This window comes from Dipodomys ordii, unplaced genomic scaffold (assembly GCF_000151885.1).
Source record: "Dipodomys ordii isolate 6190 unplaced genomic scaffold, Dord_2.0 Scaffold31, whole genome shotgun sequence".
Taxonomy (NCBI): domain Eukaryota; kingdom Metazoa; phylum Chordata; class Mammalia; order Rodentia; family Heteromyidae; genus Dipodomys; species Dipodomys ordii.
In genome coordinates this window covers 3,198,518-3,225,405 of record NW_012267247.1, presented here as the reverse complement: position 1 = coordinate 3,225,405, position 26,888 = coordinate 3,198,518, and the positions used below count along the sequence as shown (strand labels likewise).

Below are 26,888 nucleotides of genomic sequence, written 5' to 3'. Positions count from 1 at the left end.
CTTGCTATCATGAGGGCAGTGCAAACCAGCTGAATCCAACTTTATCTCAGTAACAAGCAGGCAGGGAATTTCAAGGATTATATACTTGATTAACCTAAGATTGTCACAGGTCTCAGAAGTGATTTCACTGTTCAGAGTAGGGAGACATCGTTTGTTTTCCAGTCGATTGTGGGGCCTGAACTCTGAGCCTAGACACTGTCACTCAGCTCTTCAGCTCAAGGCTAGTGCTCTACCACTTGAGCCACAGCCCCACTTCCAGCTTTTTCTTATGTGGTGTCAAGGAATCAAACCCAGGGCCTCATGCATGCCAAGGCAAGCACTCTACCACTTGAGCCACCTTCCCAGCCACTAGGGAGACATTTTAATGTGCACCCTTACAGGGTACTAAAACAGAACTTTAATATACCACCCTGGTTTTCACAAAGGAAGTTTGCCAACTATCATGGCCAACTCTGAAAATGTGCCTCCCAATAAGGACTGACCGGAGGGCTGGGATGTAGCTTGGTGGTAGAGTGCTTGTCTAGCATGCATAGAAACCCTGGGTTTGATTCCTCAGTAGTACATAAACAAAAAAGGAAGTGGTGCTGTGGCTCAAGTGGTAAAGTGCTAGCATTGAGCAAAAGCAGCTCAGGGACAGTGCCCAGGGCCAGATTTCAAGCCCCAGAGCTGGCAAAACAAAAACACTATATTGTTGCACCGGTAAAGAATAAGTAATGGCTTATTTTAAAACTACAAGGCAGATATATTACAAAGTGAAAATTCTGTAAAAATTACAAGATTTAAAGATGCTTTTTGTGTTTCTTTCTGTAAAATATAGACAACCTGCAAATTACTTGGGCAGATTTCCTCCTGGATTTCAAATTTAGAATCACCTCCATATACTTTTTTAAATCCCTTAATCTAACCAACCTGAGAACTTTGAAGTTCTTAGTGGAAACAATCAAGTCTTGAAGATCATACATGGCTAATACAAATTTTGGGGGGGGGGTTGCCCTCAGAAAGGACCCACACCACTTTTCTTACATCTACTTTAACTAGGTTAGTTTTGAGCTGGAGGAACAGCTTAAGTGCTAAATCTATCTAGCAAGTACAAACTATTCAAATATCAGTAACCCTACCTGCCCATCCAAGCCTTTAGAAGAAAAGTTACTAGTTTCCCTATGTGACTATATTTTTTTCTTGGAAGTTACTTTGTTCTATAGTAGTACTAAACCTTACTACAGCAGACTTTTCAGGACATAGCAATATAAAGGCTGTTTGTTGTTCATTCAGTAAACACTGAATGAACTGCTGTTTCTTTATCACAGTTGTGGCTCCATCTACTCAGTATTCCATCACAATGGAGATAAATATACTCATTACCTGTCTTATGTAACTGTAATCCTCTGTATATCACCTTTACAATAAAAAAGAAATCACAATATGGTGGTGCTTACAAGTCTTTAATAAAAAAAATGTAGAATCAAGCATTTTATACAATGCATACATTCTTAATATCTGCAGATATGATAAATAACAGAAGGCAAACATAGCTATTGCTAACATAGGTATTGCTTCTCTTTGGCCAGTTACCAATATCATTTTCTGCAAAAATTCAGTATTACAACAAAACATGTTTTTAAAACAATTGTCCCTTAGTATAAACAAAATATTTAGCAATAATACAGTAGGTATATTCTTCAAATTGTCAAAAAAAATGTGTAATACTTTATACCACAGGGGTAAGGAAGGTAGTAAGATAGCTTTCCAAGATTAAAGCCCACAGTACTGGGGGGCAGGATGGGAGAAATACCCTTTTTCTAGTATAGCTTAGCTTAAAAAAAAAAAGTGGTAACTGAATTCTACTTATGACACACCAATCCTAAGGAAAATAAAGTCCTTTCCCTATATAATAACTGTCTCACACCTGCCAGGTCAGTCTGACCCACCCTCTCCAATCCATTTTATATGAAGCCATTAAGCTTTTTTATGTCAATATTATCATCTCAGTGTCCCAAATTTAAAAAAAAATTCCTTACACTTTACAACAGATAAGATATTTTGGCTCCACTGAAGCAGTATATACAGGTCAGAATTCCAAACTCAAAAAGCAAAAGGGTCTATCAAACACATAGCAGCTTGTGTCTAAATATATACATATATGCATGTTTTCACAGTCTTAAAAAATTACATTTGATATGTCCAGAAATATTTCTATGGTCTATAAATAACATTTTTGAAGTTCAACTAATGAAAATGCAGATGTATCAAATTAAATAAATCTTTTGAATGTTTAACACCAGACACAGAAGTCAGTAAAGCTTGAGGTTTATATAAAATGTATTCTGTCAGTCCCTACAAGTAGGGAAGGCTGTCTTTTAAATACGATAGGAGAGATACTCCAAAACTTTGGAAGGAATTGGCAGTTCCTGAACTTCTTGCGTGGGCATCACTCTGCGGATTGACATGCGACACAAATGCTGAAGGCTAGGGACTTGCTTTGGAGTAGCCCAAAAATACACACTTCCATCTTGTGTTCTAAACAGAAACAAAAAAAAACACAAGCTCAGTCACTCAAGTCCATGCAATATACCCACAGTTGAAGAAAGCATATCCAAGGCTATATGTCAGAATCAAATTCCACCTTAAACTCTAATTAATGAGAACTATCCAATGATGCATTCTATGACAAGGCAGTAACAGACTTTATAAAAGCACTTATGCTAGATTTACTGACAATAAACTACTGGATCCCTCACCTAAAGCCACCTTAACTTGCTCCTTGAAAAAAAAAAGACAAACATTTATTTACCCAGCAGCTAAAACACTGCCATCAGTGGAAAAGGCACAGCAAAGACCATTGTTCAAAGATGCAACATGTACTGGACAATCTTCATCAATCCTCCAGAATCTCACCATTCTGGAAAGGAAATCAAAGTATTTTAATATGTATCTGAGAGTAAAACAAACTTTTTCCCTTTTTTTTGGTCCAGTCGTGGGGCCTGAACTCTGGGCCTGGGCGCTGTCCCTCAGCTCTTCAGCTCAAGGCTAGCGCTCTACCACTTGAGCCACAGTGCCACTTCCGGCTTTTTTCTTTTTGCTTATGTGGTGCTGAGGAATCAAACCCAGGGCCTCAGGCATGCAAGGCAAGCGCTCTACCACTGAGCCACCTTCCCAGCCCTAAAACAAAATTTTAAAAGCAAAAAATGGCACATTCTAAGGCACAAAACACACATTACTCCAACAGGCAATTGTAGTAACCTGATTTATAAAATAGTTTAGACTATACTAGTTGGTAATTTGAATTAAGTCCAAGAAGATATAACTGTCCTTCCTTTTTAGAATCCAGCCTGTATGCAATATGCAAAACTACAAGCATTCACTAACTTCTTACACTGAAAATAGGAGAATCTGTTTTACTCTCTCCTTGTCACACCATCTCCTAAGGTCTTATCTAGAGGAAGACATTTAAACCCAGTTTGCTATATTAAATACAGACTAGGGGGGGCAGGGAAGGTGGCTCAGTGGTAGAGTGCTTGACTTGCATACATGAGACCCTGGGTTCAATTCCTCAGCACCACATAAGCAGAAAAAGCCTAAAGTGGCACTGTGGCTCAAGTGGTAGGGTAGAGTGCTAGCCTTGAGCAAAGGAAGCTCAGGGACAGTGCCCAAGCCCTGAGTTCAAACCCCATCTCCACAAAAAAAAAAAAAAAAAGAGAGAGAGAGAGAGATGAAATGCAATCCTGAAGGTAATAATAAATACTGGGTACTGCAAGTGGCTCACGCTACTCAGGAGGCTGCTATCTGAGGACCACACTTCAATGCCAGGCCAGGCAGAAAAATCTGTAAGATTTTTAACTCCAATTAACCACCAAAAAGCTAGAAGTGGAGGTATGGCTCAGCAAAAAGTTTTAGGGATAGCACCCAGGCCCTGAGTTCAAGCCCTACAACCAGCACATATATACTTACACAAAGTAATAATAAGGGGCTGGGAAGGAGGCTTAGTAGTAGTTTGCCTAGCATGCATAAAGCCCTGGGTTCTATTCCTCAGTACCACATAAACAGACAAAACCAGAAGTGGTGCTGTGGCTTAAGTGGTATAGTGTCAGCCTTGAGAAAAAGAAGATCAAGGACAGTGCCCAAGCCCTGAGTTCAAGCCCCAGGACTAGTAAAAAAGAAAAGAAAGTGAATAAATAATTCATGCTTACTTGTCATCGGCAAGGCTTGCAATATGCAGTCCATCATGACTAAATGATACAGATCGTACCCATCGGTCATTTGCTCCTCCAGCAAATATTGGAGTAGGTGGGGGAAACAGGTGCCTAAAGTCAAATACATGTCTTGACAATCACTTTAAGAAGGAAAACTACCCAGGTACAAAGTACATTTGACTTTGAATAAGATTAATGGCCTTAATTAATGCAACTGAGAAGACTAAGTAGAGCTAACATATCCACACTGAATGCCAGTACTTGGAAAGAACTACTAATGGTGGGTGTTTGTGGCTTATGTCTGTAATCTTAGCTCCTCAGGAGGCTGATATTTGAGCACTGAGGTTCAAGGACAGTAAAGGCAGGAAAGATTCTTATCTCCCAATTAACTAGCAAAAAACTTTGGAAGGGGAGCTGTGGCTCAAGCACTAGCCTTTGAGCAGAAAAGCTCAGGTAATGCATCCAGGCTGAGTTCAAGCCCCAGGACTGGTACACACACAATTAAATCCAACTTGGATTTTAATTATTTTTTTCCCTCAACATGAAACTCTAAAATATAATTATCGTTTCTGCAGAATTGGGTATTATTATTAAATAGCAAACCTGCCTAGGCAGGTCACGCCTGTAATCCTAGCTACTCAGGAGACTTAGTTCTAAGGATCATGGTTCAAAGCCAGCCCAGGCAGGGAAGTCTTTGAGACTCTTATTTCCGATTAACAACTAAAGCACTAGCCTTGAGGGGGGAAAGAGCTCAGGGACAGCACCCAGGTCCTAAGTTCAAGCCCCACAAAGGAAAAAACCCTGTATTATGAGAGCCAAATTTAATTTTCAATAACAAATGTTTAATTATGATCAAGTGTAATTTTAGGTTTCATATGTGATTCTAATGATTCATACTTCTTACAGGCTACAGTGATCCCAATGATATTTCAGATAAACAATTCATGATATACCCACCCGAGTTCCATCAGAATGTCCCCATTATGTGGGTCCCAGATATAAACTCGAGTATCATAAGATGCAGTAGCCAGTAATGCTCCATCAGGAGAAAAGTCACAAGCTACCACATCATGGTAATGTCCTTCTAGTTTTCGTATCATGGTATATTTATCCATATTCCAAAGGAAAACCTGCAATAAAAAGGTAAATGTTATAGCTTCATTTAGACTCACAGAGGACCAAATAGTACATTTAAACTACACTGATAATTAAGATTACATTAAACATAAATTACGAGTTTAAATTAAACGTTTTAAATTATGAGTAATTTAAAGAATATGCTCAGTGTCATAGATTAAATCAATCTTTAAGTTAATTAAAGCAGACATGCAAATTCTACTTCAAATGTTTCTGTTAAATGTTAATTTTAAAAAGGCCTAAATGTAAAGGCAATACAATTTAACCAAAGTTATACTGAAATCCATTTATTCCAAAAACTAATTAACTAAGATATACAGAAACAAATAGGGTTAAGTACTACAAACCCCTTTCTCTTTTTTTCCAGCAACTACCAAATTTTTTTAAAAATATACAGACAGAAAATGTAAGGTTAACAAATTGTTACTCCATTGGCATCTCCTTGTTTACAATACGCTTGGATCACCAACGTGAGCCTAGGAAGAGAAACAGATACTGCAAGCAAAGAGAATTTTCACAGCCAAATGAAATTACTTTGGCAAATAAGGATGTTAAACCACATTATAATATGAAAATGCTAAATTGTTAATATAATTACAACATTTCTGTAAACAAAGATTTACCACTTTTCCCCAAACTGACTACAATCAGTCAAATTTCAATACAAAACAGTTAAATTACTTAAGAACAAGTTCATATACAGTTTCAGAATGGAAACATCAGTAGTTAACTACTGTGCAGAATAGCCCTAACTAGTTTTCTAATGTTTTACTTCAGGCTGGTTATTAAATGTAAGCTTGGAGATGTAGAATTACTCTCCTTGGAGTAAGCAATCCTTTTGCTATTTTTTCTGCACAGACAAAACACATTACTTCCAAAGGAAAACAAGTACAAATTTTAAATTGAGTCAGATTTAAGGTATTTCTAGAATCTTAAAGAACTAAAAAAAAAATAGCATAGAGAAACCATTTGAAAACCAGTAACTTTACATTAAAGTGGTTTCACTGTCAGACTCCTAATTCCATCAAATTGGAATACCAATTTACTTGGGAGTCAATGGGTTTTTACTATGGGGGAAATTATTCTTAAAAAGAAAAAAAAAAAAAAAAGAAAGAAAGAAAAGCAGAAAGTGGACATCGACCAGCACCTGTGTACGTACAGTACACCTTGCAGCCGAATGCAAGGTTACTTCATCCTATGGTAAAGGTCGCCCCCAGCCCGGTAGCCAGAGATGCCACTCTTTCTGCCCAGCTAACACCATTGTGCGCCTGTGTGCGAGTGGTGCCAGCATAACCTCAATCACACCAATATTGCTGCCACCACCTGTGACAGGGAAAGCAAGAAGCATATGGAAAACACACAGCCTAAAATAGCAATGTCAACATCTAGCTTTGTTCTTCTTATAATTTTTAAATTAACTGATTATTCTGTTCTAAAGTTCCAACATTTATTATAACTAACGTATCTCTTGGCAAAACAAAATGCATTTAAACTAGGCTCCACCCCGCCTCCCCACTAACTCAAAGTATATGTATTTGGACCATAAAAATATGAAACTAAGATTCTTTAACCAACACTAAGAGCTAGCAAACAACTACAACAGTTCACTGTAAGCATGACCCTCTTAAGAGTCACTTTAACGTTTCTGGGTATGCTACATAAAACAGACAATACAAAATTTTCATCTATACTTTAGAACATATATGCATGCTACTTCTATTATGTCGTTAAGTTATGTTTTTTCAGTTAAATGTTCAGGAGAAGCTAGGAATCAAAATTCAAAAGCAGCAAACTGGATAAGAAACACCCAAAAAACCCAGAGAAGAAAATTAACAAAGGAATGTCTTAACATATGGACTAGATTTCTTCTATAACACATATATAAGCCTTTCTAGATCTTTCAAAAAGGAATGTCTTAACGTATAGACTAGATTTCTTCTACAACACATATATAAGTCTTTCTAGATCTTACAAAAAGTAAACTTGACATACCCTCAATATACAAATATTATCTTTAAGAGTAATTCGACTTCTCACTTAAGAACATTTAATTTCCTACATGCAAATTGTACCCTATCATGAAATAAAAATTTAAGATATGCATGACACCGAGCAGGCTAAACCGTTACTTAAGATTTAAAATGATTATACACGCATTATTATAATGCAATCCACAACAAATATACAAGAACTTTGACACATACTGCTTTACTGGCCCCCACTGAACACAGCATGGAAGAGTCAGGAGAAAATGCACAGCTGTACACCCAGTTCTGATGTCCCCTCAACACTTTCATCATGTTTCCTAAGAGAAAAGGAGTATTGGGTCAATTTTAGATGCATCGTAAATGATAAACCTTTCGAAATAGCAGTATTTTATAATTAAAAACAATGTATTTGTAAAAGAGGTTGGCAATATATACCAGCTGCCTTTTTTGTTTTTGTTTTTGGTTGATTGTCCTAGGGCTTGAACTCAGGGCCTAGGTGCTGTCCTTGAGCTTTTATACTCAAGGCTCGTACTTTGTACTTTATACTTTAGCCTTGGAGATAAAGAGTCTCCAGGACTTTCCTACCCTGGCTAGCTTTGAACTGTTATCTTTAGTTCTCAGCCTCCTCAGTTGCTAGGATTACACAGCCATGAGCCACCAGCATCTGGCTCTGGCTGCTTTGCTTTTTTTTTTGGGGGGGGGAAGAAGGGGATCCGGTTGTGGGGCCTGAACTCTGGGCCTGGGCGCTGTCCCTCAGCATTTCAGCTCAAGGCTAGCACTCTACCACTTGAGCCACAGCACCACTTCTGGCTTTTTTTCTTTTTGCTTATGTGGTGCTGAGGAATCGAACCCAAGGCCTCAGGCATGCAAGGCAAGTGCTCTACCACTGAGCCATCTTCCCAGCCCATGCTTTGCTTATTTATTTCTTTATTTTATTTTTTTGGGTCCAGTCGTGGGGCCTAAACTCTGGGCCTGGGCGCTGTCCCTCAGCTCTTCAGCTCAAGGCTAGCGCTCTACCACTTGAGCCACAGCGCCACTTCCGGCTTTTTTTTTTTTGCTTATGTGGTGCTGAGGAATTGAACCCAGGGCCTCAGGCATGCAAGGCAAGCACTCTACCACTGAGCCACCTTCCCAGCCCCTGCTTTGCTTATTTTTTTGTAAATAAAATTTTACTACAATACAACCAACCCCATTTTTTATGTTGTACTACTTTGACAAAGAGACAGCATAGTGTACAAACCTAATCAACTGGGCTGGGATGTAGCTCAGTGGAAAAGCGCTTGCCTAGCAAGTGCAACGTCCTGGGTTTGATCCCCAGTACCAAAAAAGAAAAGACAAAAAAATATATATAGTTAAAAAAACCTAATCAACTATTTAACATCTAGCCCTCTATCAAAATGCCTGTGGCTCCTGAAGACAGAATTTAGTTCAATTTTCTTCTTCTACAAATGAAAGATATAACTTGAACATCCCACAACGGGGTTTAGAGAATATAGCTCAATAGAAGAGTACTTGTCTAGCATGAATGAGATCCTGAGAGTATTCCCCAATATTAAAGATCTGAAAATCTTCAAAATTCCTTTTCATCCTAATATTTTGTGTCTTTTTTTTATTTTTTGAGGGTTTGAACTCTGGGCCAGGGCGCTGTCCTCAGCTCTTCAGCTCAAGGCTAGTGCTCTACCACTTTGAGTCACTGCCCTACTTCTGGTTTTCTGGTAGTTATTTGGAAATAAGAGTCCCACAGACTTTCCTACCAAGGCTGGCTTCCAACCACAATTCTCAGATCTGTCTCCAGAGTAGTTAGGATTACAGGTGTGAGCCACCAGCCCCACAGCTATTTTTTTGTGTGTTTGGTCATCGATGCCTGAACTCAGGGTCTTCCTGCTTATAGACTGACCCATACCTCCAGCCTGGATTTTTTTTTTTTTTTGGTCAGTTGTGGGGCCTGAACTCTGGGCTTGGGTACTGTCCCTCAGCTCTTCAGCTCAAGGCTAGTGTTCTACCACTTGAGCCACAGCGCCACTTCCAGCCTTTTCTGTTTATGTGGTGCTGAGGAATCAAACCTAGGGCCTCATGCATGCAAGGCAAGCACTGTACCACTGAGCCACCTTCCTAGCCCTGCAGCCTGGATTTTTGCTGCTTAATTGTAGATGGAATCTCAGACTTTTCTGACCAGGCCGACACTGAACTAGGATCTTGGAATCTCCTGAGTAGCTAGCTCACCTAGCTTAACTCATGTTTATTAGAACTTATTTAAATTCTGATATGCAAATAGTTTCATTAGATTACTAAATTTGTTGCTTCAACATGAACTTAAATTTTCACCAAGGAAATTAATAACCCACCTCACAATAAAGTGAAATAAATGAACACTAACACAGACCAGTTATGTTTAACCCTAAAACTGACCTGGAATTTGTTATCAATTAGATACAAATCTCTCGGGTTAATTTCTTAATAGTATCAGACTGTTGGGCTCTCACTCTGACTATATTTATGTTTTTAATTTGTACAGGGAAGAGGCCAAAGAATTCAACAGAAAAAAGAAAATCTTGATTACATGTCTTATTTTGCTGAGACATAGTCTATGTAGACTAAGCTAGCCTCGAACTTGTGACCTCAGCCTCTTTAGGGCTAGAATCACTAGCACCACACCCAGACCACATGTCATTCTAAAGTCTAATCCCCACACTTCCCACTAGTAATATTAAGAAGCAAATCCCTTTTCACAGTTCAGAATAAAGACATACCATCATCTTTCAGGTCCCATACTCGGAGAGTTTTGTCTCTTGAAGCTGAAACTAGAATCAAGCTTCCATCTGGAGCAAAAGTTAAGTCTCTGACCACTTCAGTATGATCCACCAAATTAAGGAGGAGTTTTCCTAAATATGGGGAAATATAGAGGACAATATTAATATACAATATATTTTACCAAAATTGACTTTTGAAAGCCAGAAATCTAACTACTTTTTAAAAATAAAGAGAAAATCTGGGCACTGTTGGCTCATGTAATCCTTGCTACTCAGGAGGCTGAGATCTGAGGACTGTGCATCAAAGCCAGCCCAGGCAGGAAAGTCTGTGAGACTCTTATCTCCAATAAACCACCAGAAATCTGGAAGTGGCACTATGGCTCAAGTGACTCAACTGGTAGAGTGCTAGCCTTGAGCTGAAGAACTGAGGGACAGCGCCCAGGCCGACTTCAAGCCCCATGACAGACAAAAAACGTTCTTATAGCACATATCGTTTACAATATGATTGGGACTTGAACTCAGGGCCTGAACACTGTCCTCTGTCCTTGAGCCTCTCTATGCTCAAGGCTAGCACTCTACCACTTGAGCCACAGCACTACTTCCAGTTTTTTCTATTTATGTGGTACTGAGGAATCCAACCAGGGCTTCATGCATGCTAGCCAAGCACTCTACTAAACCACATTCCCAGCCCTACAATATGATTTAAAAAAAAAAAAAGGTAAAAAAATTCCCTTTGTATTTCCTTGGCCTTGGATTACTCCTGGACCATCTCCTGTTAAGAGTTTTGTTCAAAGTTGGATGCTGGTGGATTATGCCTGAAATCCTAGCTACTCAGGAAGCTAAGAGCTGAAGATCATGGTTCAAAGCCAGCCTAGGCAAAAAAGTCCATGACCACCAGAAAACTGGAAGTGGAGCTGTGGCTCAAAGTGGTAGAGCACTAGCCTTGAACAAAAGAGCTCAGGGTGTAGTGCCCAGGCCTGAAGGTCAAGCCCCATGATAGGGGAGGTGGGTGGCAGGGAGTATTTCCCCCCACCCCCCGCCCCGGGTCATGAGGCTTGAACTCTGAGCCTGGGCACTGTCCCTCAGCTCTTCAGCTCAAGGCCAGCACTCTACCACTTGAGCCCCAGCACCACTTGTGGCTTTTTCTGCTTATGTGGTGCTGAGGAATCGAACCCAGGGCCTCATGCATGCAAGGTAAGCACTCTACCACTGAGCCATCTTCCCAGCCCTGGCAGGGAGTTTTGTTCACAAGAAAACCCATAATTATTGCCTGGATATTTTCCTCCAACAATCCAACTGTGGCTTATATCTCCGGGCCTGAGTGTTGTCCCTCAGCTCTTCAGCTCAAGGTGAAGGATCTACCACTTGAGCTACAGTGCCACTTCTGGTTTTCTGGTCCTTTATTGGAGATAAGAGTTTCATGGACTTTCCTACCCGGGTTAGCTTTGAACCTGAATCCTCAGATCTCAGCCACCTGAGTAGCTAGGATTACAGGCATGAGCCACCAGCGCCCGGCTTTTTTTTTTTTTTTTGCCAGCTCTGGGGCTTGAACTCAGAGTCTGGGCAATGTCTGAGCTCTTGCTCAAGGCTGGCACTCTACCACTTGGCTTTTTCTGTTTATGTGACACTGAGAAATAGAACCCAAGGCTTTATGCATGCTAGACAAGCAGTCTACCACTAAGCCACACTCCCAGAGACTCAGGGCTTTATGCCTACTAGGCAAGTACTATGCCAAAGAGCTTTATTCCATGTACTTGATCTTCCTCCCGCCCAAGGATCAAACATTCACCACCAGCTTAAAAACTTTCTTTAATTGAACTGTCCAAAGAATTAACTTTCAACTTACCTAGTTAAGATGTTGGTCACTAAAACCTTCTGAAGATTAATGATTCTTTAAACATGATTTACTTCAAAAGACTAAGCTATCATTAAAAAAAGTATATAAGAAGCTACCTTGCTATGATAATCATTAACTCAAATACTACCTTATACATGTACTCATATTAATAGTAGTATGAACTTTATATTGCTTTTCTAAAGTTAGGGGCTGGGAAGGTGGCTCAGTGGTAGAGCGCTTGCCTTGCATGCATGAGGCTGAGGATTCGATTCCTCAGCACCACATAAGCAAAAAGAAAAAAGCCGGAAGTGGCGCTGTGGCTCAAGTGTAGAGCACTAGCCTTGAGCTGAAGAGCTGAGGGACAGTGCCCAGGCCCAGAGTTCAGGCCCCACAGCCGGACCAAAAAAAAAAAAAAAAAACTGAGTTCATACCTGTATATACATCCCATATTTTGATTCGACCATTGTTTAATCCTGTGGCTAGGAGAAGCTGATCTTGTCCAAATCGGAATCGATGCCATTCTATATTTACACAGCGACTCTGTTTTTCTGGAACTGAAGACCCAAAAGCAAGACTCCATACTATGTCTCCACAGTCTATAATATGTTCACGAGGCTTATTTTTCTGACCACCATCACTGTTTTGTCTTGACAATCTTAAACTGCTTGAATTAGTAACATTCTTGGTGCCATGCAAGAGACTAAAAGGAAAAGGTTAAAAGTGAATTTTACTCCAGACTCTTGTAGATATTCTGTTTGTTAAAATAACTTCAGCACATCTTTAATGATACTGAATAAAGAAACAATCGCACAGACAGATGGGAAAGCTGTAATTTGAACTAAGTGGAAACTACTAAATAAATTTAAGTCATTAATACAAATTCTCAGTAGTTAAGATAAAGTTTAATAATTAAAATACACACACACACCTGCAAAACTCCAAAAATGTTAGAAAATTGCTTTTTTTTTTTCCAGTGATGGAGCTTGAACTTTTGGCCTGGGCACTGTCCCTAAGCTCTTCAGCTCAAGGCAAGTGCTCTACCACTTGAGCCACAGCACCACTTCTGATTTTCTGGTGGTTAATTGGAGATAAAAGTCCCACAGACTTTCCTGCCCAGGCTGGCTTTGAACCATGATCCTCAAATCTCAGCCTCCTGAGTAGCTAGGATTACAGGCGTGAGCCATTGGCACCCAATGAACTACTAGAAAACAGGAAGTGACACTGTGGCTCAAGTAGTAGAGCATTCACCTTGAGCGTGCCCAAGCCCAGAGTTCAAGCCCTCTGACTGACAAAAAAAAGGGGGGGAGGGCACACGCCTGGAAGCCTAGCTACTCAAGAAGTTGCGATCTGAGAATCTGTTCAAAACCAGCCCTGAGACTCTTATCTCCAATTCACCACCAAAAATTCCAAAGTGAAGCCGTGGATCAAGTGATCGGGTACTAGCCTTGAAGAAAAAACAAAGGAAAAAAAAACAAAAACCTTAGGATTCTTGGCTGGGAAAAAAAAAAAAGGGCACAGGTGGCTTATGCCTGTAATCCTAGCTATTTTCCAGAGGCTGAGAGTTGAGGATCATGGTTCAAAGCCAGCTCAGGCAGGGAAAGTCTGTGAGCATCTCATCTCCACCAAAAAACCAGAAGTGGAGCTTACAGCTCAAGTAGTAGAGTGCTAGCCTTAAGCAAAAAAGCTAAGGAACAGTGTGTAGGCCTTTAGTTCAAGTTCCTAAACTGGCATAGACAAAGACAATAAAACCCCAATCATCATAATCAGTTTCCCATACATTTAGACCTAAATGACTATGAACATAACATGAAGGTCTGCTAACAATAAAAGTAGGACAATTAAAGTAGGACTTACAAGTTCTTAAGGCACTGGGACCACGGAACAAGCTTTACTGTACGATAGCCTTGTGACCAAGCAAAGTATGAGCCATCTGGAGCAAAAGCAACAGTCCAATTTTCACGACCACATTTCTTGTCAAAAGGAGCTGCTGGAGCTAAAAGTTCCCCTATGGTACGCAATCTCACTAAAAGACAAAAAAATACAAAATATCATATATAACAACAAAAGAGAATGACTTTCTTACTTCAGGATTCACTGGTTTTCCTTTTTCTTCTTTCTTTTCTTTGTGGTGGTACTAGGGGTTGAACACAAAGGCCTGCTCTCACTTGTCTTTTCCATTCAAGGCTGGCACTCTACCAGTTAAGCCACGCCTCTGGTTCTAGCTTTTTACTGATTAATTTGGAGACAAGGCTCCCATGAATTTGTCTGCTGAGGTTGATTTCGACCCTCAGATCTGCCATGGCTCTATTACCTGAGCCATGCTTCCAGTCTTCACTTTTTTCTTTTTGCCAGGCCTGGGGCTTGAACTCAGGGCCTGGGCACTGTCCTTGAGCCTCTCTGTGCTCAAGGCTAGCACTCTACCACTTGAGCCACACACAGCACCACTTCTGGCCTTTTCTGTTTATGTGTAGTGAGGAATCAAAATCCAGGCTTCATGCATGCTAAGCAAGCACTCTACAACTGATCCATGTTTCCAGCCCTTCACTTCCCTTTTTCTTTTTGAGAATGGTCCTTGGTAGGGAAAAACAAAACAAACTTTCCTCATCTCTAGCGAAAGTATTCAGAATGAAAGTCCTCTAAAATAACTATTTTCATGTTTTGGTAAAGGTATTCTCCTAGACAGGCACTGGTGGCTCACATGTATAATCCTAGCTATTCAAGAGGCTGACAACTAAGTGAGAATCAAGGTTCAAAGCCAGACTGGGCAAGAAAATTCACGGTATCTCCAATTAGCTATTAAAAAAGCCAGAAGTAAAGCTGTGGCTCCAGTGGTAGAGCACTAGCCTTGAACATAAAAGCTCAAGGACAGTGCCTAGGACTGGCACACACACAAAGATATTTTCCTAAAATTTCCCTATGCAAGGTTTTTTGTGTGTTTTGGTCAGCTGTGGGACTTAAACTCTGGGCCTGAACGCTGTCCCTCAGCTCTTCCGTTCAAGGCAAGTATTCTACCACTTGAACCACAGCGCCACTTCCAGTTTTCTGGTGGAGATAAGAGTTTTATGAACTTTCCTGCCTGGACTAGCTTTGAACTGCGATCCTCAGATCTTAGCCTCTTAGGCTTATATAGGAGTACATGCATGAGCCACGGGCCCTGCTGGAAAAAAAAAAGGTTTCAAGAAAACTGGGTGTGGGCTGGGAAGGTGGCTCAGCAGTAGAGTGCTTGCCTTGCATGCATGAGGCCCTGGGTTCCATTCCTTAGTACCAAATAAGCAGAAAAAGCCAGAAGTGGTGCTGTGGCTCAAGTGGTAGAGTGCTAGTCTTGAGCTGAAGAGCTGAGGGACAATGCCCAGGCCCAGAGTTTGGCCCCATGAGTGATCAAAAAAACCCATCACCACCATCACCACCACCACCACCACCACCACCACCACCAACAACAACAAAAACTGGGTGTGATGGAGAGGCAGGCAACACCCATTTCCAAAATGTATTCTCTCAGTATCACTTGCAGTTGAATGTATATTCTATCCACAGCTAGTATGGCAATTGCCGTGACACAAGCTCAGTATTTACCAACCAAAGCTCATGTACACAATCCATTCTTACTTTTTTTAGTCAGTCATGGGGCCTGAACTCGGCCTGGGTGCTGTCCCTCAGCTCTTCAGCTCAAGGCTAGCGCTCTACCACTTAAAACCACAGCGTCACTTCTGGCTTTTTCGGTTTATGTGGTGCTGAGGAATCGAACCCAGAGCCTCATGCATGCAAGGCAAGCGCTCTACCACTCAGCCACTTTCCCAGCCCTCACATTCCATTCTTAAATGACTTATTTTATGTTCCTTGGTCAATTTTTTTTTTTTTTGCCAGTCAGTCCTGGAGCTTGAACTCAGGGCCTGGGCACTGTTGGAGTTTATTTTGCTCAAGGCTAACACTATACCACTTGAGCCACAGCACTACTTCGGGCCTTTTCTGTTTATGTGGTTCTGAAGAATCGAACCCAGGGATTCATCCAGCTAGGCAAGCACTCTATCACTAAGCCACATTCCTAGCCCTTGCTCAATTTTTGATATATTAACAGATGAGTATAGCTCTAAAAAAAACGAAGACTAAAAACTTAAAACATAAAAACTTCTCTATGACATTCATAAATAAGACCTATTTTAATACAGCTAAAATTATCAGAAATTACTTTTTAATGGCATAAAAGCTTCCTCCCACCCCTTCAGTCCTGATTCCATTGAGAATAAAACTAATAATCCTGCTTTATATGATACACACTTATATGGAAAGCAGCCATGACATCAGCAACAGATTCTTTTTGCCAGGCTAAACTATTTCTAGTCATTCCTTTGATCGTAGAATCAAGTCCATTCTCCAGCTTAATCTCACCATACTTTACTGGATAAATTCCACTTAATTATGGACTTCATCAAAGTGGCATCCACTCTATATGTCAACTTAACATTAATTTTTCTGGTAGTCACGTGACTTTCAAGACAAAACTCACATCTGGTGAACCTCAGATGGTTGCAGGATGATTTTTAAATACACAAATGACTTCAGAAAGCGTATGTTGTTCCAGGTTTCTTTATACTTTTCCAAGCTCACTGTCATATGCATGGTCATTTCACTAGTTACTATTGTTTTTGGTGCCAGTACTGACTTAATGACTTGGGTAAGTGAAAGACTGCTTGCCTTGGGAAATGGACCCCATGACACAATAGCAGACAGTATGAGCTCCATAGTTAACCTATGAGTCACCGAACATGAGAACCAAACAAACCAGATCCAGCTCCTTCACATTTTTTCATGCAATTTCATACAAAGGGAGGAACTGTGGCAGTGCTTTGTGAAAGTGTAGTAGCTCAATGCAGTTGTCTTTTTATATAGAATTATTTAACCATACATGGAATCTCGCCTCTACTTCCAGTAAGTAGTTGAGAAGCCAAATTCTGCAAGGCAACAATTAATGCTAAGAAAAAGGAAAGTCCTTATTCATAGAGAGTTACATAAAGCAATAAATGTTCAACCTTGTATCCAAATGATACTTCAAAAACAAAGAAACAAAACACTGGGGTTTAAAAAAAAAAAAAGCTGGGCACCTGTGACTCATGCCTATAATCCTAGCTACTCAGGAGGCTGAGATCTGAGGATGGCCAATTCAAAGCCAGCTCCGGCAGGAAAGTCTGTGAGACTCTGATCTCCAATAAACCACTCAGAAAACTGGAAGTGCCACAGTAGCTCAAGTGGTAGAGCTCTAGCCTTGAGCTGAAGAGCTGAGGGACAGTGCTCAGGCCCAGAGTTCAAGGCCCATGACAGACCCCCCCCCCAAAAAAAAAAGCTTAGAAAAGGACAAATTTACAGACATTTGGCTTCAACTAGTAACTTTTTGCCTTATATTATTACCCAGGAAGTAAGAAGACAGCACATCAAATGCAAAAAAAAAAAAGTTTTGTTTATTCTTTTTAAATTATGCTTAATGGATGGTTCTACCTTAGGCAGGTATGCTAAGCTCTACCACCCCTTAGAAAAGATAGGTTTATCATAATGAAGTAAAAATACAAAACAAAGTTGAGTGCTGCTGGCTCTCGCCTGTAATCCTAGCTACTCAGGAGGCTGAGATCTGAGGATCATGGTTCAAAGCCAGCCAGGGCAGGAAAAGTCTGTGAGACACTTATCTCCAATAAACCACTCAGAAAATAGAAGTGGCACTGTGGCTCAAGCACTAGAGTGCTACCCTTGAGCTGAAGGGCTCAGGGGCAGTGTCCAGGTCCATAGTTCAAGCCCCAGTAGCAACAACAACAACAAAAAAAAGAGAAAACAATGTCACTTGCAAGGAAATGTATGGAACTAGAACCAATCATGTTAAGTGAGGTAAGCCAAGCTTAGAAAAACAAACAGCAGCCGGGCGCTGGTGGCTCACGCCTGTAATCCTAGCTACTCAGGAGGCTGAGATCTGAGGATCGCGGTTCAAAGCCAGCCCGGGCAGGAGAGACCGTGAGACTCCTATCTCCAATAAACCACCAGAAAACCAGAAGTGGCGCTATAGCTCAAATGGTAGAGCGCTCGCCTTGAGCTGAGGGACAGCACCCAGGCCCAGAGTTCAAGCCCCACGACCGACAAAAAAAAAAAAAAAAGAAAAACAAACAGTGGGAAGGTGGCTCAGTGGTAGAGCGCTCGCCATGCATGCCTGAGACCCTGGTTTCGATTCCTCAGCACCACATAAGCAAAAAGAAAAAAGCCGGAAGTGACGCTGTGGCTCAAGTGGTAGAGTGCTAGCCTTGAGCTGAAGAGCTGAGGGACAGCGCCCACGCCCAGAGTTCAGGCCCCACAACCGGACCCCCCCCAAAAAAAAAAGACAAACAGCAACCCAAAAAGCACATGTTCTAATATGCAGAAGCTAGATCTAGAATGTACTGGGATATGAAAAATTATATAGGATTCTAGATACATACACAGTGAGACCCAAAGAGAATACTCTTAGGAAACAAAGACACAAATGCCAAAGTGCCTCTTCATATTTATATAAAATATACATACTGAAATCAACTCCAAGTTATGCAAAAAAGTCCTTTTTTGGGGGGGGAGGTCATGGGGCCTGGGCGCTATCCCTCAGCTAGAAGAGCCACAGCACCACTTCCTGTTTTCTGGTGGTTAATAGGAGATAAGAATCTTACAGACTTTCCTGCCCTGGCTGGCTTTGAACCATGATCTTCAGATCTCAGTCTCCTGAGAAGCTAGGAATACAGGGGTGAGCCCCTGGAACCCAGCTATTTTTTTATTTTATGATTATGTCTTCTTTACCTTACTATGTGTATTTACATATATATCTTTGGGAAGGGGGGAGGGTACAGAACTCCAGGGAAAAACAGTGAGAAAGTGCTGCTCCCGGGGACATTGATGAAATTACAACTCAAGGGTGGAGACAGGAGGGAGGGACCAGGAGAGAATGAGGGAATAGAAGAACTGCAAGAAAGGAAATGTGGTCATTACCTGATTCATGTAATTGTAATCCCTCCATACATCACCTCTATAGTAACAATGAAGTAAATAATAAAGTTATTAAAACAAAGGTCAAAGTCACCTAATAATCATACATTGAACCTTGTCCTTAAAAGAACAAAAGTCCAAAATTCGGCTCGGATTTACCTGCCTACAAGACAAACCCTTTTGTCTACTTCCAGAAACACCAGCTCCTCCAAGTATTTTTGGTAAAAGTAGCATCCATAAACTTGAAGATCAGGCAAGGTTCTCTGGCTCAGTGTCCTCTGCCAACTTTTATTTAACCCAGTCTAGTGACATCAGCGTGTACTAAGCATGTCGGTCAAAGCACTGCACCAACAAATTTTGGAGGGCTTAATTACTGTAAGGTGTTAAAACTGTCCCCGGGCAGATCTGGACCATAACCTGGAACCCCCATCGCCTGCTCTTTCTTTGGGCGTGTTGCGTGGCAGGGCTGGCCATCAGTCCGGTTAGGAGAAAGCCTTTCCAGACTTTGCTCTTGGGTACTAGGGCCTTACTTGTGTCCCCTCCATCCAATCATCTCCTCCTCCCGTAGGTACTGGGAAAGATCATTCTGAAATTTTCCTCCCTAAAACCTTTGGCTTTTTTTCTCTTTAACGTCCTGGTCTCTCTTTTGTTGCTGTTCAAATATGACGTGTTTTCCAGGCGTTCTCGTAAAAGAGCTTGACCTAGAGGAGAAGCCCCGGCTTCCAACTGCAGTTCCGAACACACGAGTTGTACTTTCCTTCCCACCCTTCCTCCTCCGCCCCGCACATCATCATCATCATAAACTTGCGGGGCATCCGACTCCCCCCCCCCACGCTCGGAGCTGGGATCTCCAGGAAACCCCAGGATAAAGGACGTGCGCCGGTCACGGTGGATAACTCCGGGGTACCGGGGGCGGGGAGGTGGGAGGAAGGAAGAAGGAGCGAGGCCGGGTCTGGGTGGGCGCCCGGCTCGCCCCACACCCGGGTCCGCACGCGCCCAGGTCCCACACGACGCTCCCCGGGCGCCCAGCGCGCGGCACACCGGGCTGCATCCACGCGGGACCGCGTCCCCCCGCTCAGCAGAGGCCCCACGCGACGCCCCCCGACTCTGGGGCGCTTCCCCTCCCCGCCACCCCGCGCGCACTCGCCCACCGCCCCACTCTCCTCACCGATCTCATTCTCGTTGACCCTCGGGGGAAAGCTGGCCATCTATGGGGCACCGTCTGATTCCGGAGACGCGACGAGGACGCAACGACTAAGGGGAGAGGTGTGGGGGGAGCTGAGGGGCGTGACCGAGCTCGATCCCTCCGGGACCCTGAGACGGAAGGGAGGGGTGGGGCGGCCCTCTCGGCTTCTGCTGGCTGCCTCCGGAAAGCTCCGGAAGGTCACGGACCAAACTAGGGCGTCAAACACAGACAAAAGAACCGGGGTTCGCGGCGTCCCGACCACGGACCAGCACAACGTTCCAAGACCGTCGACCGCCAGCGAGACACTGAGACAAGATGGCGGGCGGCACGAAGGATAGCTGAGCGCTGGGGGCGTGGCCGCTGACGTCAGGGGCTGTAGCCCAGCCCCCCGGACGCACGGGACGTGCGTGCCCAAGCCCGCGCTCCGGGCCTCGTCCCGAGGTGGGGGCGTTGGCCGAGGTGGAAGCGAGCCGGGCGGAGAAGCCCGACGGCTGTGGAGCGACCTCCCGACTGGCTGACTGTACACTCAACCTGCCCTTTGCGAATCGACGGGTCCTTGTAAAGGACAGGCTGGGAATTGCGTAATCTAGATTAGACCACAGCTGGAAGAGTGTGTGGGATTTAAACTAGCTGGACTGAAAAGAAGAAAAGATGCACGATTTGTAACTGGACGTGACCAGTTCCCTACCCATCCCTTGCCCCCCAGTGCTGGGGAGCTGGAGATCACACGGATGAAAGAGATGGGATGTGAATTAGCATCCTTGGGCACCACACATCCTGGATCAGCCGGATCTTGGAAGGGCAGAGGTGACCTGAAATGATCATACCCGACTGTGGGCTGCCCTCGATCTACCTGGCCCCTGCAACTAGGCCTGGACAGAGGTGGTGATGTGCTGTGCATCCCAAGGTCAGCTCAAGACTCTCCTTTGCTCCACAGAATGTCATAGAGCCTCACTCAACCGAACTGAGGAGCCACTGGCCTGATAGGTTCTCAACAGGTAATTCATTGGAGAGGAAGCCGCATCGCTTGTCTTGAAGGATCTCAAAAGACAACACTTTGTCCAAACCTAAACCATTAACACAGTTCTCTGAAGCCCAAAAGGCAACAATCTATGTAGTTTTCTGAAGATTCAGATAAAGCACTAAATAAGTTTTAAATGAGGAAGGAATCCTACAGGATCTTGTTTCTGAACCTACATCTTGATAAGAGAGGGTAGTGAATATCATCTCCCTGAACTAAAGGGAAGTGATGTTTACTTAAAGCTACAACCAACCACAAATAAGACCAAATGCTAATGAATTGTTCTACAAGGGTTTGGTGCCCTACTCACCACCATCAACAACACTAACACACACCAAAACAAATATGCCAGTTATTTTACTGTTGTTCCCTATGCTTGTTAAATCTCAAAAGATGAAAAAGATTGCCACAGTTTGATAAACAAGGTTAACAATCTGAGAAACAGGCTCCTTGAGCCTTGTTTTTGCTTTTTGGGCCTCTAATGTTGTTACAATAGCTCCTCAAGGCTAAACCTAAGATTTCATCTAAAATTAAAGTTTCAAATTAGAAGACTTGTGATGATAACTCTGAGATTTTAGAGTTAAAGCTTATGAATTTGTGTGTGTGAGAGAGACACCGAGAGAAAGAGAGACAGAAAGACAGAGAAAAAGAGACAGAGAAAGAGAGTTTACTTGCTCAAGGCTAGCATAGCACTTGAGCCATAGCTCCACTTTTGGCTTTTTTTTTTTTTTTGGTACTTAATTGGAGATAAAAAAAATCTCACAGACTTTTCTGTCAAGGCTGGACTCAAACCAAGACCTTCAGACTCAGCCTTCTGAGTAGCTAGGCTCACAGGCATGAGCCACTGGTACCTAGCTATTTTATCTTCAAGTAGTTGTGCCAATGGGTTTAAATTCAACATCAGTTTATGAATGCAAGGCACCTTGATCAATGTCACCCCTACCATCATTCTTCTCATCTGATCCACTCCCACCCATAGGAAAATTCTTTTGGCCATCGCAGTGTTGCTAAGAATCAACTACCTAACAGTGCGACTGTCATATTTTATCCCATCTTCTTTTCTACTTTTTCTCCTGACTTTGAATTTTGTGTGTGTGATGTTTCAGCACTTTTAAAGGAAGGAACAGAACATTAGAATTAAGTCCTCAGAGACATAATTTGATCTTAACTTACAACCCTACCCAAAAGGACTCACGGTGTAAACCATGGAGGGCTTCTAGATGTTTCTGCATTTCTGTCTGGGCAGCCTGCTCTTGGCAGCTCACAGGAAATTGCATCCATATGAGTAAGCTGCGGTCATGTGTTTGATAGGATTTCCTCTGTTCACTGATGAGCTAACACAGCTCCATCTCCGTCTTCTCCATTCCCTCAAACTGTACAATTGCTCACAAGCTGTCTTTAACTTAGTTCTCCACTTTCAGGAGAAATCTTGGTAAAATGGAATATTCCATGATATGTTAGGGATTTTCCTGCTCCCAACCATTTTCCTCTTCCTCTGATAAGATTTTTACTGTTTTGTTTTTCTGAATATTTCTGCCTTGTAACCATTCTATAGATATTGTAAGGAAAACAATCCTTTTCCAACTGCTTAAAAACCAAGGATTTTTCTGACTTGAGGCCATAATGGACATAAGCCTACAAAAACTCATATTGTGTGCCCTTGCTTGTTAGTTTCACATGGAAAAATAAATGGGTTGAAGGGATCATCTCCAATATTTATCTAGATTTAAAAAAAATTCTGGGTATAAAACATTCTCACACATACTAGGCACACAATGCTGTAATTCTGCCACTAAGCTACATCCTCAGCACTTAGGAGTTGCTGTTTTGTGGTTGATCTTTCTCCTCCTCCTCTACTTTCTCTGCCTGCTCATCCTTCTTCCATGTTACTGGAGTTTGAACTCAGGGTCCTCTGCTTGTTAGATAGGTACACTACTACTTGACCCCCTCTGCCTACCCTCTTTTGTGCTTTCATTGTTTTTCAGATAAGGATCCTCCTACTTACAGCTTCTACTGTAATTGGGATGACCTGTATATGTCACCACATTCAGCTGATGGTTTGGGATCAGGAGAGAATCTCACTAACTTTTCTCCCAGGGTGTTCCTGAACTATGATCCTCCTGATCTCTGCCTCCTGAGTAGCTGATATTACAGGTATGAGCCACTATACCAAGCTCTTTTACAGATGATGAAACTGCTGTCCTCTTTTGCAAATGACTCTCTCACATTCACATAAATAGTGAAAAAAGGAAGATGACTGATAGTTTTTCTTATAGAAACTCGGAAGCTGATGTAGGAGGATCTTCAGTTTGAGACAGGCCTGATTTGTATTACATTGTCGCCAGGGAAGAAAAGTGAAAGAAAAATATCTGGTAGTTTTTCCTGTGCACTGAACTTGGTGTACATGTCATCTCAAGACAGATACAAGTTTGTGGAAGATACAGGTCATGCTGGGCACCAGTGGATCATACCTCTAATCCCAGCTACTCCGAGGCTGAGATCTGAAGATTGTGGTTCAAAGCCAGTCAGGAAAGTCTTTGACACTCTTATCTCTACTAAACTTTTTTTCTTTTTGGCTGTGGGGCCTGAACTTTGGGCCTAGGTGCTGTCCCTCCACTCTTCAGTTCAAGGCTAGTGCTCTACCACTTGAGCTACAGCGCCACTTCTGGCATTTTTCTTTTTGCTTATGTGTGCTGAGGAATTGAATCCAGGGCCTCATGCATGCAAAGCAAGCACTCTACCACTGAGCCATCTTCCCAGCCCCACTATTTTTTTTAATGCCAGAAGTAGAGCTTAGGCTCAAATGGCACAGCAACTAGCCTTGAGCAAAAGAAGTTCAGGGACAGTATCCAGATCCCTAATTCAAGTCTCAGGACCAACATGCATGTGCTTGACCACTAACATGTGTGTGCATGCTCACGTGCACGTGTGTACACATACAAACCGAGGGGCTGGGAATGTGGCTTAGTGGTGGAATGCTTGCCTAGCATACATGAAGCCCTGGTGTCCATTCTTCAGTTCCACATAAACAGAAAAAGCCAGAAATGGCACTGTGGCTCAAGTGGTACAATGCTAGCCTTGAGCAAAAGAAGCTCAGAGACAGTGTCCAGGTCCTGAATTCAAGCCCCAGGAGACACACACACACACACACACACACACACACACATACATCATGTCTTTTCAATCTTCATCTAAATGAAAGATAAAAAAAGAATGAGCCAGGTGCCAGTGGCTCAGGCCTATAATGCTAGCTACTCAGGAGACTGAGATCTGAGGATGGCAGTTTGAAGCCAGCCTGGGTAGGAAAGTCCGTGTGACTCATTTTTTTTTTTTTGGGTCGGGTCGTGGGGCCTGAACTCTGGGCCTGGGCGCTGTCCCTCAGCTCTTCAGCTCAAGGCTGGCGCTCTACCACTTGAGCACAGCGCCACTTCCAGCTTTTTTTTTTCTTTTTGCTTATGTGATGCTGAGGAATTGAACCCAGGGCCTCAGGCATGCAAGGCAAGCGCTCTACCACTGAACCACCTTCCCAGTCCCAGTCCATGTGACTCTTATCTCTAATTAACCCAGAAAACTGGAAATGAAGTATGAAGCTTTGGCTCAAAGTAGTAGAGCACTAGCCTTGAATAATAAAGCTCAGGGGCAGTGTCCAGGCCCTGAGTTCAAGGCCCAAAACTGACAAAAAAAAAAAAACAAAAACATTTTTTTTTAATTCTGGGAAAGGAGAATGTGATAAAGGGGTGAGATTGATTGTAATACAATGTAAACATGGGATACAGGTGTAAATATGTAATAGAGTACAAACATGAGGAAAATGTAATGATGTAATATAACCTTTAAAAATAAAAACCTAATGTGTAGCCAATATGGCTGTCAAGCAGTAGGTGCTTAATCAACTTCTCTTCAATTAAATTCTTCCCTGATAAAGTCTGATTCTGTTTGACTTCAAGGAAAGTCATGTGTTGTCATGTGCCAAGAACCAAGTCAGGGTCAAATTAGATTTTGTTGTTGTTGTTTTTGGCCCTAGGGCCTGAACTCTGGGCCTGGGCATTGTCCCTCAGCCCTTCAGCTCAGGGCTAGCACTCTACAACTTGAGCAATAGCACCATTTCCGGCTTTTTCTGTTTATGTGGTGCTAAGGAATGGAACTCATGGCCTCATGCATGCAAGGGAAGCACTCTACCACTGAGCCACCTCAAAATTAGATTTAAAATGAAGATCTCACCAGGTGCTGGTAGCTTACGCCTGTAATCCTAGCTACACAGGAGGATGAGATCTCAGGATTGTGGTTCAGAGCTAGCCCAGGCAGGAAAGTATGTAAGACTCTTATCTCCAATTAGCCACCAGAAACCCGGAAGTGGTGCTGTGGCTCCAGTGGTAGAGCACTCACCTTGAGCTGAAGAGCTCAAGGACAGAGTCCAGGCCCAGAGTTAAAGCTCCATGATCTCCTTTCAGCTTTGGTTCAACATGAAAATATCACTGGAGTTAAAGGTATAGTTTCAATCTCCAACACAAACACAAGAAGGAAGGAAAAAGAAGGAAAGAAGGAAAAAAGGAAGGGAAGGAAACTATTGTCAGTATTAAATATCTCAATTAGAAAATAAAGGATGTTGTAAGGTCCGCTCTTGGATGGCTAGCAGACTCCACCCTCCTCCCAGCAAAGTCTCCACCCAGTACCTGTGTTACCTAGGCAACTGGGACACCTGGAAGAGGTCACATCTGCACCTGCTGAGGTCACTTCTGAATTTGATGTGGCCACACCTTGCTCTGCCCATACCCTAGATAAGGCCTAGCGCAGGCCCAGATGCCCTCTCTCTGCTCTTTTCTAGCTCTTTCTCAGCTCTTTCTCTTCTCTTTCCCAGCTCTCTCTGCTCTTTCCTAGCTCTTTCTCAGCTCTTTCCTTCTCTTCTCTTTCCCAGCTCCCTTCTCTTTCCTAGCTCTCTCTTTCACACCTTTCCCAGATGCTCTCTTTTCTAGCTCTTTTTCTCATTCTTTTCTCTCTCCCAGCTCTCTCTCTTTCCCAGCTCTCTTTCTCAGGCCTTTCCCACCGCGTGGAGGACCAAGATGGCCTGGTGCCAGCCAGAACGATGAATAAAATCTACCTCTTACCTGAATACCACGTGTATGGTGCTGTTCTTACTCGGCTACCTCTTTTTAAAAACCTAACATATGTGACTTTCCAGCTGATCCATTTCCTTTATATTTTACTGATATTATTAATATTATATATATTTTTTTCAGTGCCGGAGATTGAGTTCAGGGCCTCAAGCATCTCAAGCATGCTAAGGCAAGGGCTCTACCCCTAAACTATACCCCCAACCAAGTCCTACTCTCTATTATATCTATCTATCTATCTTATGGTGGTACTGTGGCTTGAACTCTGGAGCTTTTTATCACTACGCCACGCTTCTAGCCCTGTTTTGTACTGGTTAATTGCAAGCTAGGGTCTTTCTCCCTGTCCAGACATGCTCTTGGGCTAGTATCTGCCTACTTTAGGCTTCCCATTATAGGTAAAATAATGAGGATGTATTATTGTGCCCAGATCTGGCCTGATAGCTGTCATTTTCAGACTCAAGTAGTCAAGATTATAAGCATGAGCCATCAGTGCCTGGAGCACCTCCTCTTCCCCCTCCCCCCACCTAGTTTGAACCCAGAGCTCAGTCTCCAAGCCTTCTTAGCTTGCTTGCCAGGTGGGCACTTACCACTTGAGCCACACCTCCAGCTTTCTATACTTTTATTTAAAGAGAGGAATTAGCAAGTGCTAGAAACTTAGAGGAGAAACTAAAAATACAATTG

The 26,888-nt window shown here is 42.6% G+C and overlaps 1 protein-coding gene across 4 annotated transcripts; it reads right to left on the bottom strand.

Moving 5' to 3' along the window:
* Positions 1–1,423: 1,423 nt before the first annotated feature.
* Positions 1,424–20,415, bottom strand: Wsb1 (WD repeat and SOCS box containing 1). 4 transcript variants are annotated; one of them, XM_013016510.1, is made up of 9 exons: positions 20,058–20,415; positions 13,757–13,925; positions 12,334–12,602; positions 10,066–10,197; positions 7,532–7,632; positions 5,148–5,320; positions 4,188–4,301; positions 2,792–2,899; positions 1,424–2,517 (listed from the first exon to the last, which is right to left on the bottom strand). In XM_013016510.1, the coding sequence occupies exons 1-9, from the start codon at positions 20,095–20,097 to the stop codon at positions 2,358–2,360; spliced, it is 1,266 nt and encodes a 421-aa protein (XP_012871964.1). In that variant the 5' UTR covers positions 20,098–20,415; the 3' UTR covers positions 1,424–2,357. The 4 variants fall into 4 exon arrangements, with proteins under 4 accessions (XP_012871964.1, XP_012871965.1, XP_012871967.1 ...); XM_013016511.1 differs by lacking the exons at positions 7,532–7,632; positions 10,066–10,197; positions 12,334–12,602; positions 13,757–13,925; positions 20,058–20,415 and adding an exon at positions 6,475–6,624; XM_013016513.1 differs by lacking the exons at positions 7,532–7,632; positions 10,066–10,197; positions 12,334–12,602; positions 13,757–13,925; positions 20,058–20,415 and adding an exon at positions 6,487–6,624.
* Between the last annotated feature and the right edge of the window lie 6,473 nt (positions 20,416–26,888).

Bases quoted from the DNA above. Each gene is read 5' to 3' on its own strand.
- Wsb1 (XM_013016510.1), bottom strand. From the start codon at position 20,097: ATGGCCAGCTTTCCCCCGAGGGTCAACGAGAATGAGATCG. The intron at 12,603-13,756 runs GTAAGTCCTACT...TTTTCCTTTTAG, and splicing joins TCCCAGTGCCTTAAGAACTT to TCTCTTGCATGGCACCAAGA. The intron at 10,198-12,333 runs GTATGAACTCAG...CCCCATATTTAG, and splicing joins AATATGGGATGTATATACAG to GAAAACTCCTCCTTAATTTG.